At 45.5% G+C, this 19835-nt stretch overlaps 1 protein-coding gene across 5 annotated transcripts in view; it reads right to left on the reverse strand.

The window, feature by feature from the left end:
• Positions 1-19835, reverse strand: part of FAM219A (family with sequence similarity 219 member A) — a 46564-nt gene that overhangs the window by 2933 nt on the left and 23796 nt on the right. For 3 of the 5 annotated variants that reach the window (XM_087823193.1, XM_087823192.1, XM_087823196.1), the window contains exons 2-5: positions 4929-5028; positions 1906-2008; positions 1592-1672; positions 904-958 (exon numbers count right to left, since the gene is read on the reverse strand). In XM_087823193.1, the coding sequence (XP_087679319.1) occupies positions 904-958; positions 1592-1672; positions 1906-2008; positions 4929-5028 (339 nt within the window). The remainder of the gene's footprint in view (positions 1-903; positions 959-1591; positions 1673-1905; positions 2009-4928; positions 5029-19835) is intronic. The other 2 variants (XM_087823195.1, XM_087823194.1) reach the window with 1 other exon arrangement.

Below are 19835 nucleotides of genomic sequence, written 5' to 3' on the forward strand. Positions count from 1 at the left end.
CCCAGATCTGTCCTATCCCAGGTCTCTCCAGAAACCCCTGACTTCACCCCTAATTCAGTTCTGGCCTCATTTTCTTTACAGGCACTTCCTTGTGAGTCTTTGCCCCATGACAGACCCCACCCCATTCTAAGGGCAATTTCCCACCTCAGGTCCTACTTCTATTAGGGCCCTGCCCCTATTTCAGGGCCACCTCCATAAAGTGTTGCCTGTTTTTCACATTGCATTCTAAAGGTTTTTTGTTTTATTTATTTATTTATTTATTTATTTATTTATTTATTTATTTAAATATATCTTTATTGATTTCAGAGAGAGGAAAGGAGAGGGAGAGAGAGAGCTAGAAACATCAATGATGAGAGAGTCATTGATCTGCTGCAGCCCACAACCCGGGCATGTGCCCTGACTGGGAATCGAGCCCTGATCGCCTGGATCCTAGGTCGATGTTTAACCACTGAGCCACGCCCGGCCGGGCATGTTTTTGTTTTTTTTAAATATACCTTTATTGCTTTCAGAGAGAGGAAAGGAGAGGGAGAGAGAGAGAGAAACATCAATGATGAGAGAGTCATTGATCGAGCCTGCAACAGGGGCATGTGCCCTGACTGGGAATCAAACCACAATCGCCTGGATCCCAGGTCGAAGCTCAACCGCTGAGCCACGCCCGGCTGGGCTACATTGCATTCTATTTAAGTGACAACTCTGGGCTCAAGTCCCACACCTAAAACTGGATCCCCTAACTTGAGGCCAGGGTCTAACCGCGTCATCTTTTTCCAGGCCACCCCCCATTTAGGCCCTACCCCTACAGGGGTTCTGCCCAGCTTTGCCCATAGCTCCCCTCAGGTGTGATTTGGCATTGGCCCCATCCCTTCTTGGAGGGGTATGTCTAGGGTGGGAAGGGTGGGGCCTCACCTCAGCGGAGGAGTAGCCAGAGGAGGAATATCTGGACATGTCAAAGTCATCATCGCTGGCCATGGAGGAAAGAAGACAGAGGGAAGTGATTCCTGGAAATTAAATAGAAAACTCCAGCCCCCCCCCATCAGTCAATATCCCACCTTTCTCCCACACTTCCACATAAATAGCACGATCTAAATGAAAAGTACTTGCTGTGCAAATGCAGCTTTAAGATAGATTCCCTAGCCCCACCTTTTAAAATAAATTGCCACCCTTACCCTTCTGAGTAGAGATGCTATTCCTTTTCCTCCAACTCTCTGCTTTTTATATAGGCTCAAATCACTCTGGCTTGTTGGGTTTTCCCAAAGTCCAGGTCTAGCCAGATGTCTTCCCAGGAGCAGGGCTGCTCCCTTGCAGGGGGCAGGGTATTGAGTATCAAATCAGGGCCCATTCTCAGGGCAGCCATTGGATCAGTTGTCCAGGACAGCAGCAGACTGCGTCAGTCCCATTTTCCTCTCTCTCTCTGCTCTTCCCTACCTCCACGTAAAAAATTCCATTCCCTGGAGGCTTCACCCTTGGAGAGCTCCTGGCTGTCTGAGGAATATCCCAATTCTGACAATATAACAGGTGTGGCCTGTACAGTCCACTTGTATGTTCACACAGGTTCCTGTGGCTTGCCCAGTGGCCCCAACATCCCCGTACACACCTGTCAGTGTCAAGGGCTACCAGTGGCTTCTCGTCTGGGCTCTGGTCAAGCGAGGAATAGCCTTTATTGGGAACGACCAGCCTGGGTGGAGAATTTGGGGAATTGGATTGGCAACTGGAGCACACAAGCCTGGCAAGGAGCTGGGTTGGGCCCTGCCCCACCACTTCCCTTCCCCCACCCCCTTGGAGCCTGTTGAGATTCTCTCCTCTCAGAGAGGAATTAGGCCTGAGGAAGGAGGGAAGAGGGGAAGGCTCAGGACCAGCAGAGACAGATGCTGACTGGTAGGGTCCAGGTGGGAGTGGAGGGGCCTCTACCTTGTCCGGGCCATGACATTGTTCTTCTTGGGTTGCTGGATGACAGGGCTACCCATACTGCCATTCTTCAGGGAGCCCTTCCGGGCCAGCTCCCGTTGCTTCTCTGCAGGGGAACATGGGAAGGAAGCTGTGTCCTGCCCCCAGGACCACCCTACCTTACTGCTTGGGGCAGCCTAGGCTGGGCCTCCATTGGGAAATCCTTTGCTTCTCTAGGAACTGTGGCAGGGCTCCTAACTCCAGGCCCTGCTGCTCGGTGGAGACAGTACTTGGCCCTGCACAACCTGAGACAGTGTGGGACAACAGGAGGAAGCTGACCCCTGTCTTCCAGGAGCTGTACTCTCATGTGGAACAGTTAGTGTGTGCTTGATGCCAGAGAAAGGCTAGAGAGGGAGAGACAGAGCAGAAGGATGGAGCCATCAGGGCTCCCTACAGATGACATCTTGAGCTGGAGAGAGCAGGGCATTCTAGGAAGAAGAAATAGTGTATACGAAAATGCATATAGAAGTTAGAACAGTAAGTATGGATCTGGATGGGATGGAGAGGTAAAGATGGAGGGAGGACAGGTTGAAAAAGTAGGATACATTTATTCAGTCATTTATTAACAACATTTATGTCACCAATCCCAGGTCCTGTGCTAAGGGGCTGGGAGCTCCCTCTGATTACAAACTAAGGGCATGACCTTGAATGCCAGAGAGAGGGGTTTGGGATTAATGTGGAAGGAAGGAAGGAAAAGGAGCCACCAAAGGTTGTGGAGTAGGAGTGGCCGAATGGGGCTGGCAGGGTAAGGGGCGAGAGGCTGGGGGAGTCCCTCTGGCTATACCTCTGACTCCTCTGCCAGCCTCTTGAGTTCTCCGAGGCTCCAGAACCTACCAGATTCATGGGGCTGGCCACCAGGTGGCTACTGTCTGGTGTGTGGCACTGTTACCAGTAGCCAGTAATCTGCCTGGGCCCTGGGTGGAGGACTGTCTACCCTTTTCTACTCATCTTAAGTAAAGTTCTGATGTAGGGTAAGAGACTGGTGGAGAGGGATGCTAGGGGAAAGCTCTCATAAAATAACCACAAGTTCTGGAGAGGAAGGATAATTGGTCATTTCCAGCTACTGTGACTCTGGAATTTCCCTGACTGTCATGTCTCTGACTCGTCTCCAGGTCACTGACCCTCTTTTCTTTTCCTCTGCTCATCTGACTCCTTTCAGTTTTTCCCCGTCTCTTTTTGGCAGGCAGCAGCTACCATTACCACGCCAAACCTCTAGGGGGTGCAATTTGCCTTAAAATTCCTGGAGGTGGTGGTGGTTTTTTCCTTAGTACTGCTGGGACAAGGTTGTGAATTTTAATGAGGAGCTTTGGTGGTAATGGAATGGAAAGGGAAAAAAAATGTTATTTTAAAAGCATGTTTGAATTGTTTGAAAGTGAAAAAATACAAACAAACTGGCAAAACCAAACTACAGTCTACTATGCAACCATTTAAAAGGATGAAATCATTCTCTATATACTGACATTGGAAGGGGCTCCAAGACATTAAGTGGAAAACAAAACAAAAAAAGTTTCAGAAAATGTGTACAGTATGATACCACTTATGTTAAAATAAAAAAAAAAAGTTTTAAAAAAAAAAGCTTGGAATGATTATCTTGGGAGGAGAATGTGATGGGGAGAGTAAAAGAAGTTATACTTGTTAAAACACTTGTATTGTTTTTTTTTAAAAATGTATCTTTATTAATTTCAGAGAGAGGAAGGGAGAGGGAGAGGGGAGATAGAAAGATGAGAGAGTCATTGATCGGCTGAAGCCTGCAACCCGGGCATGTGCCCCGACCGGGAATCGAACCCTGATCTCCTGGATCCTAGGTCGATGCTCAACCGCTGAGCCACACCCGGCTGGGCAACACTTGTATTGTTAAATTAAACAATAATATACAAAACTTGCTGTACTTTGAGTCTGGTATCTTTGGAAGAGGAACAGATTCCACTAAGAGAGCTGTTCTCTTGTTTAGAAAAACAGCCTGAGGGGTTCTCTAGCTGTGGTCTGGAAGGAGAAAAGCAAGGTTAAAAAAAATTATTTTTTAAAATAAAAGAGGAGTGAAAAGGAGTCCTGGCAGCTGCAGTGGGAGAAGGTTTAGAATAGATGGGTAAGGGCTCTTACGGCTGCTGAGGGGTCCACTATTTGGTGGGTAGCTGGAGCCTGAGGAGAAATGGATGGCAGAGGGGTTTTACAGGATAGTGATGGCCTGTATCTAATTGTAAACTCTTTCCTGGATGTACTGTGTTGTAATTTCTCTTCATAAAACCAAATTTTTAGTAAAAGTCTACTATATGAAGCAGCCTTAGGTGAACAAAACTTTGGTTCCTGAAGGGAGAGGAGCAGTGTTTGGCCTAGGGTGAAGTGAGAATAGCAGCTGAAGGAGCTATGGGTAGTGGCTGGGAGCCAAGTGATTTCAAAGAGCAGGCCGTAGCATACACGGACCAGAGTGGACATGAGAAAAACCCCAAGGGAAAGGTCACCCTGGAAAGGGAGAGAGATATTTAAGTTTACTAAAAAAAACCCCAAAAACCAAAAACCAAGAAAAACTCCCCAACCAGGAGCCCACCAGGCCGAGATCTCCAGATGGGATGAGGAAGGAATGGGGCTCAGCTTCTAGGCTTTGGAATCCTCATTCTTTCTACCTCTCAGATATAGCAACTGACACCCACCTCTAAGACAGCTTCTCCCCATACTGGTTCAGTATTGAATGGGACTTCCAACCCTCTTTCTGGGGTTCCATGCTTTTATCCCTGCAACTATCCCCTGGAATAAGTGGAGCCATCTTGGCCTCAGAGATGCCTCCTAGAGTTTTCAGTCCTGCAGAGAACTGTAACTTCCCTCTTTGCCTTGCAGGAAATAAGGTACCTGGCAGTGCCAATGACTTGGTGGCTTGAGTCTTGGAATCATTTAGCCTGAGTTGGTTTATTTGTGGCACCTCATTGCAGACCCAGCCCCAGAGTACCTTGTTCACTCCCCACCTCTCTCTTACCTCCCCCGGACCCACTCACCCAGCTTCACTTGGAGCGGGGATGGTTTGTAATTCATGGCTACTGACTCACCCTCCCGGGCATCACAGTCTCCGTCTGAGATGGAGGTGGCAGTTGGGTCCTGGCAGGGAGAAAGTAGAAAGACAGGGAGTTGTTAGGAAGTGAACACAGGGGCTGCTCTGAGCCCTGAAGCTGGCCTTCCCATCTGTCCCCTGGGTCTCTGAGGGCATTTGCTCCTGGCAGCAGTCAGGAGATTCAGGGAGGGAGAGGCAGACCCATTTACCTTGAGAGGAAGACCCTGAACTGGATAGAAGAGTCAAGGATCTCGGCCTCACTTACACTCACCTGGGTGTCTATCTGCAATGTCCTCTGTAATCCAGCCTCCCTAGAAAGCCCACTGCAATTCTTTAAGCCCACAGGACCTCCTTCTCCAACCTCCAATACCAGTTGCCTACTCCTCAGGGCCCTTCCCATGTACTTGTTTGGAAAGATCTTTCTAGGTTTGTGAGTTTAAATCTGCATTAAGGTCAGAGTAGGTGCCCCCTAAGACAGACCTTCTCCCTCCATTTCTCCTAGCACTGGACAAGTCCCTTCACAGGACCCAGAGAACTGACTGGCCAAGCCAGGCCACACTTCAAGGCTGCAGCCACTGAACAAAAAAGAGTTCTCATGAAGACTTCTCTATTTCACAGATGAGCCCTAAATATGTCTTCTGGGAAAGCCTGAAAGGTTGGCTGGGTATGGTAGATGAGAAGACAAATACCGACAAATCAGCTGACAGTCAGTTAGTCCTGTGCTGCTCGCTCATTAATCTAGCCCCACTCTTCCCTCCAAAACACCACAAACCTCTGCTACAAGATCCAGGGCCCTGGCCCAACCTGCCTCAGTCAGTTGGAAGGGGCTGGAGTCATTTGCATTCTCCATGAGAAACTGATGACTCATTGATATGAGTGCTGCCATCCAAGGTGTCTGTCTAAGACTACAGAGTCTGAGGACTGCAGAGTGGATCCAAGGCAGTGCCTGTTCTGCCTCTAAAGCTGCAGAGAGCAGACAGATAGGTAGGTAGAATGCTCCAGTAATGGACCCTCACTGACAGGCCCAGAGATCTGAGTGGCTGCTGGTGACTCATCAAGGGAAGGATATATACCCATTATGGTGGCTTCTGTTCCCTTTAGAATGAGGCAGTAGAAATGAAAACATGCTTGTCACTAAGGGGAGAGGGAAAAGTCTAGAATATTTGGGAGGGAAATCCTGACCTTATCTGTGTTCCTTTAAGCCACCTAGAGTACAAGGCCCTGGGTGGGCTGTGTTGCTACAGTGGTTTGCAAGTTCCTGAGGCAGAACCTGGGCTTCTGTCTCTGCTCTGACCCCCAACCCTTAGCTATGATTGAGGAGGAGAGGGCAGGAGGCTCTGCTCAGAAAAGGTTGGCTGCTGCAGTGGCTATATCTCAGGAAACTTCCCATGCAACACACCTTTCCAGTCCTTCATCCTTTGCCTCCCTGGCTCAGCTCCTCCTTGGGAGACTTCTTACCGACAGCACTTGTTCCCTGAAGCCTTGGAGAAGCAGGCCTCTAGTGGCCCTTACATGCCTCTCTGCAGCCAAAACAGCCTTGCAGGTGCTATCTGTAGGAGACATGGAGACCTGACAGCTGGGCTCTCCTTACACCACAGGGAGGGCTCACTCCAAAAGCAACCTGAAGGGAGATTCTCAAAGGGTAAAGCCCATAAAGGTCCCTGTGGGACCCTACCAGGGGAGCATTGGCACATTTCTAATTTCCTTAGTCACATTACTTATTCTGTAGCATTTGTCACATGTCATACATACCACATCCATTTGGGAATGGTTCCCTTCACTGGCTTTTAGGACACTCATTTCTATCTCATTCCACAGCCCTTTGTTTACTCTGCAGGGTCCTGACCTCAGCCCTCCTCTCTCTCTTTGGGGAACCCTGATATCTCCTAGAGTTTGCATTAACATGTTTACACTGGTGCCTTTCAATCATGCATCTTCTCCAAACCCTCCACCCCATCCATCCCAGTGTTAAGCCTCACAGTCCTTTCCCTGGGCTGACTTTTAAAACACAAGCTCTCAGGCATTTGGGGCTAACTTTTTCCTCCCCAGTACAGATGAGTTCATCAGTTTTTTCACTCAGGCAGAAGGTACTTGGCAGCAATGATAACATTGCAGGAAGGATGGGGCCTGACTGGGGGCTGGGAAGCTGTTGAGCAACTCTGGTCACAGGGACCTACATGTGGTCCTCAAGGCCACTGGGCAGGTCCTGGTGCCATTTGATCCCTGAGTGAAACTGCCAGTCCTTTTAGGTCATGAGCCAGGGTGCAAAGTCCTAGACCAAGAGGTCACATGCAAAGCCCACCATTCAGCATCTTCCTGTCACTGTCCATGATAGAAGCCCATCTTAGTGGCAAGAACAAAGATCTCTGGCACTGTGCCTGCAAACTCAAGCCTTTACTGTGGGCTTCCTGTATGTCCTTCCTGAGAAATGCAGCCAATACACTACGATCATCACATGGAAATGTAATCAGGGAGATTAAATGTGAAATATTCATGAATATAAGTATCAGAGACGAATCCAGGCAGAAGGAAGCATCTGGCTCCAAGAAATCAGGGAGAATTTAAAATGCCCCCAAGGACATCTGACAGGAGTTAGATCCGGGAACTAGAGCGGGGATTAGCAAGATTATTAATAAACACTCAGCAGAGACAGACATTGAAATTTATCTCTAATAGCAACCCATGTTTCTGCAACCCTTCAAATTCTCTACCGACTACAGAAATGATTAATAGCCCTGTCTTACTGTTTCTGGGACAGGATATATAGGCTAATGGCCAGTGCAGAGCCAATATAACTAGAGGAAGGCAAAAGTGCAAGAAGAATCTTTAGACTTTGTCTAGTCCAGCGATTTTCATTAAACTGTGTTCCCTAACCCTGTGTTCTCAGGAGGGGCTGAGTGCAAGAAGGGACCAATGGGAGGGGGTCTGGCTTCTCTTAAACCAGAGTAGATCTACTTTTATTTCATTTACATATCAGCCTTTCCACAGGATTTTGGTTGGAGAAAGTGTTCTGTTGCTTTTAAAAAAGGTTAAAATCCATTGATTTAATCCAATCTGGTCTTTAAAAAATGTTTTATTATAGAAATTATTAAACTTACACAAAAGTGGAGAAAACAATATAGTGAGATTCTGGGTAATTATCTCCAGCTTCAACAAATATCAACTTATCAACCCATTCTTTTTATAAATCCCAGCTCCTCCATTTACTAGCTGTGTGATCTGGGCTTAAGTTTCCACATCTTTAAAATGGGACTAATACTAATACCTATGACAAAGGTTCTTGTGAGGCTAAAATTAGTTAATAAATGCAAGCACTTAGAATAGTATTCAGTATAGTACACGCTGAGCACTCTATCTGTCCTAACCCACATAATCGTGGATAGTGTGCCCTGGGAGTGACTGGCCCACAGCTGCAGCCCTGGCACCACACAGGTTGGTGCCTAGCTTATGTGGGGAAATATCTGTGGAAAAGATGTTCTCTCCACAGGGTGAGCAGGGGCCTGACCAACAGGGCATTCTGACTCCTCTTCTCTCCCTACTCCACTATGCTGCAATTTCCCCTCACTTATTTGATACTGGCATGCCTAGGGCTCATAAAGATAAATAGAATATAGGTCCACCCTTAAGGAGCTCCCATTAATCATCAATAAAGGTAACAAGAGCCATAGAAAAGTAGAAGGAAAGTGACAAAGGGAGGGTGATCAGGGAAAACTTCACAGAGGAAGCCACTTTAAAAGATCTCAAAACATTAGTTCACCAGTTAGCTTAAGATAAAGGAGAAAGGACATTCAGGAAATATCTGCAAAGGCTCAGAAGCATAAAACTACCATTACATATTCACGGAAAAGTCAGTATTTTGTTTTAGTTGAAACCTAGAAGATATGATAAAAAGTGGCAGGAAATAAAGTCATGAGGCCAGGAGGGCTCAGATGGTAGTGGAAGATAGGCCTTGGTTTTGTTTTTTACTCAGAAGATATGGAGAACCAATGGAGTCTTAAGCAGGAGAGTAACATGATCAGATTTGAGATGTAGAAGGACCTTCTGATAGCCACGTAGAAGATGGATGGCAGGGGAATGAGACTGGAGGTAAGGGTAATCAGGAAACTATTGCAACAGTGTCAACAAAAGATGGCAGGGACTTGCACTAAGCAGAAGCAGAAGATAAAAGGACAGAAAGGAGGATGTTAAAGAGCATAAAATTGGCAGACTTTTGAGATAAAATGTAGAAGGAGTCCAGACATTCCGTTTTCTGCCTGGAGTAATTGGGAAAGGGGTACTAATTAGCAAGACAGACAATGAAGGAGGAGGCACAGCTACTCTACCAGGAAAAATCAGATGAGTTCAGTTTGGGACATGCTGAGTTTTAAATTCTCTCTCTCTCTCAAATTAATTTTTTTTTTTTAAAAAATATATCTTTATTGATTTCAGAGAGAGGAAAGGAGAGGGAGAGAGAGAGATAGAAACATCAATGATGAGTCATTGATTGAGCCCGCAACCCGGGCATGTGCCCTGACCAGGAATCGAACCCTGATCGCCTGGATCTTAGGTCGATGCTCAACCGCTGAGCCACGCCTGGCCGGGCTCAAATTAATTTAAAAAAAAACCTATATCCTCAGGCGAGGATTTTAAAAAAAGTATCTCTTGGACATTGGATTATATCATTAGTCAGTAGCATTTGCCATTTGGGATCTCAGGAAAGAGGTATAGGCTGGTGGTGATGGAAGCCACAAAGGGGAATAGGCCATCTCAGAGAGATTGAGGAGAGTGATAAAAGACAAGAATCAAGGATGGGACTCTGGGGCATATCCACTTTAGGGAATGAGTGGAAGAATGAGTAGAAGCAGAAAGATGAGATGTAGGAAAATATCTAGGAAGCCACTTAAGTGGAGTTCTAAGATAGAAGAAATTGATAGTGTCAAACAGATGGATCCATAAGATAAAGACAATATTTAGAAGTGAGAAAGTCATAGATGACCTCAGCAAGCACAGTTTTAATTGAAGGGTAGGAACAGAGTCCAGATAACAGGGGATTTAGGAGGAAATAGGAGATAAAGGAGTAGAAATGGAACACAGGCTATTCTTTCAAGGAGCCAGACTGAGAAGTGAAGAAATGAGAATGAATAATGGCCAGAAGAGGCTCTGGAGTTGAAGGATTTCTTTGGAGCTAAGGAACACCACTGTGCTGGACTGAGGGGAAGGAAGCTGGGTAGAAAAGATGTTTGATGAGAAATAGTCTTTGAGGAGTCAAGAGGAGATGGAACCAGAACCTTGGACCAGAGGAGGAAGGCTCCTTACTGAAATGGAAGGGAGGTGAAGATGGGTGGGAGATGCAGATAACATGGAGGCAGAAAGATGGGTAGAAAGTTGAGGAAGTTCATTCCTAAAAGCCTAGTTAGGTAAAGGAAGGAGTTGAATACTACAGGGATGGAAAAAGAGGGATACTTGGTGGCTGGCCAGGAGTGGAAGGAGATCAGACTAGCTGGGCTCCCAGCTACAAATTCTCATCTTTCACCCACCCTTGATGTTGACGCCAGGACAAAGGTGCTCTCCGTGGTGCTGAACAATTGTGCCTTTGTCTTGTGGAGTGAGCATGGATGATTTAGGGTAGAGACATGATTCAATTTTAGCTTTCCCACAGGAAAGGCAACCACTGTCCTAGCTTCCAAGCATAACTCTCAGGAGGATGGAAATTGAAATGGATTTAGAATGAGGTATGAAGAGGCAGAGTGCTTGTATAAACATTTTCTAACCTTTCTTTGCTGAACACACATGAATTTTCCTCTAGTTTCAGGAGGGAGTTGGCGGAGGCAGTGCTGAGTTGTGAAATGCTGAAAGGCTACTTCTAGAATAGAGTCATGTGTATAGCCTGTTCAGTTCCCCTGGGCACAAGAAGGAAGCAGGACAGACCTAGAGCAGAAACAGGGCCAGGAAGACAGATAGTGCTGATTAAGAAACAGGAAAGCAGGTAAGATCAGGAGCTCAGACCACTCTCTAACAGATGAGTGCAGCGTGATATGGTATCAAAGACCAACTCTGTTTCTGTCACAATTTGTCCAGAGGTAAGCTCTGAAAATACCTGGGGCTCTGGTCCACCTGTTCAGGGTTCAGCCTATACCCAAAACATCTTTGGCAGTGGATGGGGATAAGCATGTTTAGATATCATATTTTAGAGGGATATACAATGCCTTTATGTCCAATGTCCATGGCTGGGCAGAATCTTAATCTCCTGTCCAAGAATATACAGTAGCACTCTAGGCATTGGTTAGACCTCTCTCCTTTCCTGCAGATGGCTGTTCATTCAGCCTCTATGGCATTCCCATCTGTCTTTGACTCCACAACTCAACATGAGAATCATTTGGACAATGACAGCTCTTACTCTGTGGTATGACCTGAAGTCCTGAGTCCTATTTCCTGAGTCCAATTGTTAGGCAGCTCCCACTTTTATTTCCCCTTCTCCAGGACTTCTCCAGGAGCTGCCTGCAGTGCTAGGTAATTGGCCAGGACTTGTATCCCTTTTGGACGTATTAAGAGTCTTAGTAGTCCCACTTATAGGAAAGGACAAAGACCTCCCACAGGGGTAAGGTCTCTGGGGGAGATCTGGAGGAGAATCATGGAAACATAAGGGAGGCAGTCTTTCCAAATGTTGTTAGTGGCCCTTACAAAGAGGGGAAGAAGAATAGAAAAGCTGGAGAAAACTATGTAAAGCCTGAATTTGGGAAAGGAGGCAGAGGATCCTGCCTAGCTCAGGGAGGCCTCTTTCATCAGTCTAAATCTCCCTAATCATCTAGACTTTTCTCTAAAAGACTCAATTCAAATAAAGTCAAAACACTGAATGTCCACTCTCTTTTCAGCTCTGGACTGGGTGCTGATAGCAGAATTCAGAGGAGGAAAGCACTCTCTGTATACACCACACTTCTGCAGAGCATTTGGGACACAATAAAGTTTGCCAAAAAGAAGTAAAGAGGGTTCATATGCTTGGGTTAAAGTTTGAGAACTCAAATTGGCCCTGTAAGTAGCTGAGGATTTTCTGTGTCCTTAAACAGTTCCTAGGAGATAATTCACTACTAAAAACAAGCACCACCAAGCTGTAGTGTTTTTGTGGTGGCTGTTATTGTGAAAAACAAAGTGGAGGAGGGTGCTGCTGACCCCAGGCCTAGTAACAACCAACTGTAGCCACCACAAGTTTCATAGATCTATTATAAGGTAATATATGCTAAAACTTTAAAAAAGTCGTCTTTAGTTTCACCACATTGAGACAACCTGTTAATGCTCTAGTGTATTTGAATCTTGTGTGTACTAAAGTAGTAACACTCTGGGGTTTCCCTCTCTGGGAACTACTGCTCCTCCTGTCTTTGTGGACATGGAGGTGGGCCTCAGGTACCATGTTGGTTATATGTGGTCCCACCCCTGCTTGGACTAGGTGGAGCCAATTGGTCTCCCCAGAATTGGGAAGTGGGACTAAGGGGAGATATAAAACTCAAGACTGTGGATTAGGTAGCAGAGAAAGCCATTGGGCAGGGACACAAGAATAAAGCTGATGTTCAGAAAGAAGCAAACACAAGAGATAGGGAAGTGTTCCTTAGGTTTCAGGCTCTGGTTCTAGAATTTTCCCTACCCTCCCAAGGCTTGCCTACATGCCTGACATTAGACACTATGAGAAACCTGTGTCCCTATAGTCTAGTCTCCTTTGTAGTTTAAACTAGATTGAGTTGGATTTTGTTCTTGTAACCAGAGAGTGCCAGCTAATACATGTACATAGAACAACATTTAAAGAAAATCACACTATATCTTATATTCTGTATTTTAAAAAATTAGTATTAGAAAATAATCAACTCTCCATATTTTTACATAATTTTGTAACCATCAGTTTAGTGGCTGCATAATATCCATAGAGGGGATATACAATAACTTTTTAACCATTCACTTATTTAGGACATTTGGGTTGTTTGCAAATTTCACTATAATAAATAAGGCTACCCTGAAATCCATATACATTTGCATTTAGGATAATTTCCTATATCAAGTAGAATTACTAAGTCAAAAATATGAGCATTTTAAAAATTCTTCTTACATATTGCCATACTGCATTCCCAAAGTATTGTTCCCATTTACAATGCCTTGAGTCATGACTGAGAGCTATAGCTGGTTTTTAATATTTTATTTTTCACTGTGTGTCAGGGAATTTCAGGTCACCACATCTATCCATTACCTTCCAAGAGAGCTCTGCTCCAGTCCTTATTTACCTGGTTCCCTCTGGGGATTCTTCTTTCAAAGAATATAGTTTCCTCTGCCAGACAAAATACTCCTGACTTGAGGCTACCGATTGAAAACATAAAGAGGGAAGACTTTGTTACACTGAAGCTTGAGAAAGGCTCTAAATGGAGCACCAGTACTCCCTTCTACCCTTCCACTCTCTCTAAAAATCAATGGAAAAAAATATCCTCCAGTGAGGATTAACAAAAAGCAAAACAGAAAAATAGATCAACAATAATGTTTTGTATATTTTACCACAATATGGGGGTGGGGTGGGAAAAGACTGATTGGCAGGACCTGAGGGAGGAGAAAATGGTGTGTGGGAGAGTGGTGGAGAGGAAGCAGTCCCTTCTCCTCTTTTTTATTCAGGTTCAGCCAATGTAGATTTCAGGAATGAAGCCTTTCATAGGAGAGGGGAAATAATTCTAAAATCAAGGGAGCTGGAGGGCCTGGGGGATTCTGGGTTGAGTTTCTGTAGGCTTTTACTTGGAGTGCCTCTAAGGCAGGGCCCAGAAGAGGGAAAGGAGGGAACCAGATGTTCAGGGCTAACAGAGCTTTAGGGAGAATTGTCCAGGTAATCTTTCCATTTCCTCCTAGGATGTGAATTCCAGTTCCCCAAGGTAAAAAAGGAGGCATAGGACACTGAGGAGAGATGCTACCCACAAATCAATAAAGGGCATTTTATTGGAGAATCCTTGAGTCTGGTCCTGAGCCCTGCAGATGGTAGGAAGCTAAAGCAAGAGAAATGTCAGCGGATACTGATGTTTGGTCTGAGCCAGACTGACTTATAGAACCTCGTCTAGGTCTTGGTCCCAAATCTCACTTGAGGATTTTGGTAATTTCAATTACTCAAGGAACTATGCCTTGCCTGCACTGGTTCATGAATCTTTTGGACTCCTTGATTTCCCAAGAAAGCAAAGTAACAGTCTGGCAGTCTCTGGGAAGCTTTCACAGAGCTGCCATCTCTGCTCTCTTTCCTTTGGCCTTGGAAGAATAAAGAGCTACTTGTCTGCAATGAACCATGGACCTGGAGGGCTGGTATCAAACAGCTTCTCCCCTCTATGGCATTTCTTGCTCCTGCCCTTCCTCTCCTTTTCAGCCTGTTCTAATTTTCTAACCTCCATTAATGCTGAACTCAGGAGAAAAAAGCAGAGGGCAGTACAAGAAAAGGAGACTAAGTCTCAGCCACCAAAATTCAGTTCTGGTCTTATGTTTTAGGGGCACTTATATTTTAGGCACTATAATGGGTGGTGTGGATACAAAGATAATATGATCTCTGCCCATGAAGAGCTCATAGACCAGTGAGTAGAGTAAATGAACAAGCAGATAATTTTAATAATGTGCCAAGTGCTAGAACAGAGGTTCGAATAGTGTAGGTATACAGGACAGAAGCACCTATCCCACCTTGGAAAATTAGGGAAGACTTTTTCAAAGAAAGCCGAGGCATGAAGGATGGGTAGAAGGTGGAAGAGAACCAGATGAACAAGAAAGGAATAGGGAGCAAAAGGAAAAGAAGGAAGCGAGGAGGAAGACATGCAGGACCATAGAGCAGGCAAAAGGAATAGCTCAGTTTTGCTAGAATGTTACATGGCGGGAGGTAAAATGGCAGGTGATGAGACTAGAACGGGAGGAAGGCTTAGTATCATGAAGGGCTTTATAAGTGATGTTCAGGGCTTTGGACTTTAACTGGAAACAATGGGGAGCTATTGAAGGATTTTCCGCCCTTTGTCAGATTTATATAGACAGATCACTCTGGGAGCCAGGTAGAGAGAATGGGAAGGAATGATTAAACTGTAGGCAGGGAGACCAGATAAGAGGTATAGCAAGAGGTGATAAAAGCTTGAAAAAGGCAGTCAGTGGAGTTGGAGAAAAGGGGGTGGAGCAGAAAAACACATTGAAGTTAAACTGCCAGGGCTCAGTGGCTGATTGGATCTGGGTTTGAGGGTAAAGACCTAGGCAAAGATGACTCCCAGGTTTCCTCCTGGCTCAGGTGACTGGGTGAGTTGTGATGCCACCAAGAAAGAGAGAGAAACAGACATAAGAGCAAGTTCTAATGATTTTGTTTTGTGTAGGGGTATGTGTATGTTTACAGATATGAAGGGTCAGAGGAAAGAACTTGGGGAGCACCAGCACTAAAGGGTAGCAGAAGACTGACAGCTGTGGTCAGAGAGTTAGGGGACCAGGGAGAGGCTGGTGTCATGGGTGTCTGGGAAGGACAAGTTTTTGAGAAGGATAATGTAAGAGAAGGAGGAACCAGAACCAGAGCCCTGGAGGAGCACTTATATGATGGGAGAAACTAGAGGATGGTTGAGGGTAGGGGAAAGAGCCAGCAGAGAAGGACCAGATGTTTGAAGACATCAATTAAGAGAACTCAAGACAGTGTTTGTTCTCTGGTTTGCTGATATTTCAACAATTTTATTTTGTTCTCAACAGTTGTAGGTCTGATCCTTGGGAGGCTTGAGACTCCCCACAGAGAGAAGCCATCCAGTAGAGAAATCCAGCCATGGTCCAGAGATCATACCAGGTCTGCTATTTCTTAAGAAGTGTGGGCAAGGGTAGGCTGAAGGCAAGAGAGGGTGACCAGGGCCTGGCCAACCTCGAAGTAACAGCAGAGAGGTGAGTAGTTGCCCCCAATTCTGGCTGCACCACAGTCTTGGATCATCTACCCGGGGAGATGGCAAACAAGCAGCAAAGACCCTGGGTTTCTAATTCTTGGGGCAGGAGGCCTGTACAGACCTAACAGGAGTAGCCTAGGACAGAGTAGGACAGGGTGTATTGAGATGTTTCTAGAACCCAGAATACCTGTTCCACCAACTATAAGTATTCAGCAGAGGCTCAACCTGGGAACCTACACTCTGAGTGATTATTATATAATGATCATGACTTTTCACTTTAAAAACCTTCGTCTGTAAAAACAAAGTAAAACTGAAAATCACTTGACTTCATTATGATTCCACACCCCCAGGTATAGTAATGGAGTCAGTAACTGCATGCCTCCACTTTGAGAAAAGAACTATGCAGTTAGAGTTGGGGTGGATTCTAGTTCTTTTGTCTCCTGCATCCAAACACTAGAACCTATAGGTGAGTGGGCAGAGCACTGAGGTACATTAAAGCCAGGTTTGCATTAGGGCAGAGGACTGGCAACCTCAATAAGGTTACACTGACTTCTCCCAAAATTTTGACCTTGGGGGTCTACTGCTTTTTTTGGGGGGGGGGGAATCATGTTTGGGGGATAGAGAGACTGTGTTTGGCTATTTACAAAAATAGGTCTGGAAATGCTGCCAGAGTTGAATGAATATTTTATGTTATTTGATGCATTTGAAATAAGACAATTTCTTTTTTTCCTTGTAAAAAGATGCTCGTTCTGTAGGGTTAAATCCTGGTTACAACTAGATAGGAAACTTCCAAAGTTCCTGGGTTTCCTGGCAGGGGAACAAAGTTTTCTCTTCACTCCACAACCTTGTAGCAGTCAGAAGGTTAGTTACAAGGCCTCACATCTGGGCTTCAAAGAAGCACAGAATAATCATTTCCAGGCATATTTTGGCTTTTATATGGACGCCTAATTTCATAGGAAGTAGGAACCTGCTTTGTTCATATGATTTTTACTCTGCCCCCGCTACTCCCTTCTATCTTTCACTTCAGTGAAAACCTGAGCATTGGGTCCTCGGTGATTTTATCTTATTCCAGTGTTTAGGAGGGTAATTTTCAACTCCTTATTACATCTAGGTAGGACTAAGACGAGTTCTCTCTCTACACACAGGAAAGAACCGATGGTCTATGCAAAGAACCTGAAAATTCCTGGATCCCAGTCTACAGTCAACCCTGGGCAGCTCTGGATTCGGAGAGAAATTTGCCACCCCACCCCCCCCGCCCACCCCACCCCCGACCCAGCTCCAGTCAGCTGCATATTGTCTGGATCGAGCTGCTTCAACTCACTGATGTTATCAGTATCACAGTGCCTGGAGCACACAGATAGGAACAGGCAATGGCGCCGTCTCACCGGACGTAGTAATATAATTTAGTTTCTTTAATCCAAGTATAAAATCTTGAAAGCTGACATTTTTTATCTACCTTAGGAGAGGGGCGATGGTGTAGAATTCCCAGTGGAATCATCTAAATAGGGAAATGGCTTCTGTCATGTATTAATAAACAGTTCAAAGCAATGGAAAAACATATAGAGAGGATTTGTAGGGAAAATAAGTGCCTAGTCTTTCTTGTCTCCTCCCTCCTCCCTCCTTTGAGCTGTGCTGCCAGGTGAGGACCACTCCATTTGTGTGAGCCCCAGAAAGGGGCTAGAAGTGTCTCTCATAAGCATTCCTGTGAGAGTCCCCTATGCTAAGGAGATGGAACAATCACCAGCCTCCCCAGGGGGCATGCCATGGCACTTTAGGTGGGTCTCACCTAGCTCTTTTTTTGAAAGGAGTCATTCAAACTGAGCTAAGAATGGTGGCAAAAATAGTCGCTTGCCTTCCCTTCCCTTTCCCCAGCTTCATCTCCTGCACTCTTTGTATCACCAGTCTTCTTTACTCCTGGTGGAGCACCAAGATCCTTCCTTCCCACCTCATGGCTAGATGCTACTAGTCTTTCAGGCCTTGGCTGACACGTCAGCCCTTAAAAGAAGCTTCCCATCAATACTGGGATAGGTGAGGCCCCTCTATAATATACTCTCACAGCCCCTCCCTCCCATACATCTCTTTCATGCACATATCAAATTTTACTTAGATGACTATTTGTATAATTTACTTAATAAATGTTCATAAAGGCAGGGGCCATGTCTTTCTTCACTGTATCCTCCCAGTGCCCAGCACAGAGAATGAAAGGCCAGAATCTGATAACAAACAGTTCCTTCTACTTTGTTTGAAGCCACAGCAAAGATATTTCTGTAACAGAGAGGTGGCGAAAGGCCAGGGGCCTGCCAGGCTGTGCCAGGGCTTGTAGAATGGCGCCCCAGACAAATGTCGCATTGTGGGCTTCTTGTAGTGCCATTTCATCTATGTAAGACTCAGGCCAGGGGCTGAAAGATTACCTTCCAGGAAGTTATTTTGGAGAACAGCCAAAGTAGGAGTCCTCAAAACCTTAACTCACTTGCTTACTTAAAGGCTTGGCCTAGTTAAAACCCCACTTAAGGTCCATGGCCAAAGCAGCAGCTCAACCCCAGGTCAACTGTTCATGGGGACTAATCACCAGATGAGCAGACAGAGCTTTTTCTGTGACTCAAAGGCCAGGCTCCAATTTTGTTTGCAGATAAGATATAGACTCCTGCTTGGGCCTTTATATGAGTAAGGCCTAACTCTTATTGTTGAGTATTAGAAGAGTGGGCAGCCAGCTTGGAATCTAAACCATCAGAAACCCTTTGGAGGAATAGAGAAATGGGGCTGTTCTGATCCTTTGTCTGTTCAAATAGCTTTTTAACAATGTGGGGCTTGCAACCATATTTACCAGGCAGTGCACTGCCCAAGGCAGGGAAACTCTTGAGAGTTCAGACATAAGGGCAAGGAGATAGCAAAACAAAACACAAGAAACCTCCTCCCTGAATAGTAAACAAAACTGGCTGGAGAGCAGTGCCTGTGGATTCCAGTTCTGCCTGTGAACCGCACTGACTTTGAGAGTCTAGACAGGTCGTTTTACTCTCTGAGCTTACAGGTCTGTTTTTATTCAGGCCCTGAGGTTCTAGAAAGAGCCTCCAGGGCAGAAAGTAAATGAGTTGTCCCAGGTCAATGACAGATGGCAGTCTGGGGATTAGAATTCATGGGCCCTTCTTTCCAGCCAGCTGCTCCCTCCCCTGAGTCCTGAACTGTTTCTTCTCCTGAATGCTCAGGATTGTATTCAATTTAGTAAGGTTAATGGTCACATAATCACTACTCTTAAATAAAACAATGACTGAAGAGCATCTACTGTAAGGAAGGCAAACATGGAAGGTGGGGGGTGGGCATATTTGCCCCTGAGAGAACAGGCCAAAAGCAAGCTTTGGATGAGGTTATGCCCGTTTACTTTAAAAAAACCAGCACAAACAACTCTCTTGGGATCTGGCAGAGTCCCCATCTGTTCTCATTTCTTCTCCAGGCTTCCTTGTGTGTCAAAAGCCTATGCTTAATCCCATAGTAAGGGTCTCTCCTGGAAGCTGGATTACACTATTTCTAGAGGTAAAAGAGGGCCAGGCTGAGAGACAGACTGGATCCAGACCCTCTGAGAATCTTTCCATCGATAAATTAGTTACTACATTGTTAATGCTCCCATCTCCAGGAGTGTCAGGGGTTGGGGTAGCCCTAGTCCTTCTAGCCCAAACTCTGACAGGTCCACTCATGGTTTAGGAAACATTAGACATTCTTTTCTCCTCCTTGCTCTTTCCTGTCCCACTATGTCTGGCTGGTGCTAAGAGAGGAAGACTGCAGTTGTTCTCTGATGGTTTCACTATTGCTTTAATACCTATTTCTCTGACCAGGAAGTTATTTGAGGTATAAAGCATGTCAAATGGACTTTGGGCTCAGAGATTGCCTTCAATAAGGGACTGAGGAACCTCTAAGAGGTGAAGAAAACAATGGAGGAGAGCCTTGCACAAGGCCCAGAGCAGGGCTGCTTGGCAGGGATAGGATCCTGAGTG

This window comes from Miniopterus natalensis, chromosome 12, assembly GCF_054644295.1.
Source record: "Miniopterus natalensis isolate mMinNat1 chromosome 12, mMinNat1.hap1, whole genome shotgun sequence".
Lineage (NCBI taxonomy): Eukaryota > Metazoa > Chordata > Mammalia > Chiroptera > Miniopteridae > Miniopterus > Miniopterus natalensis.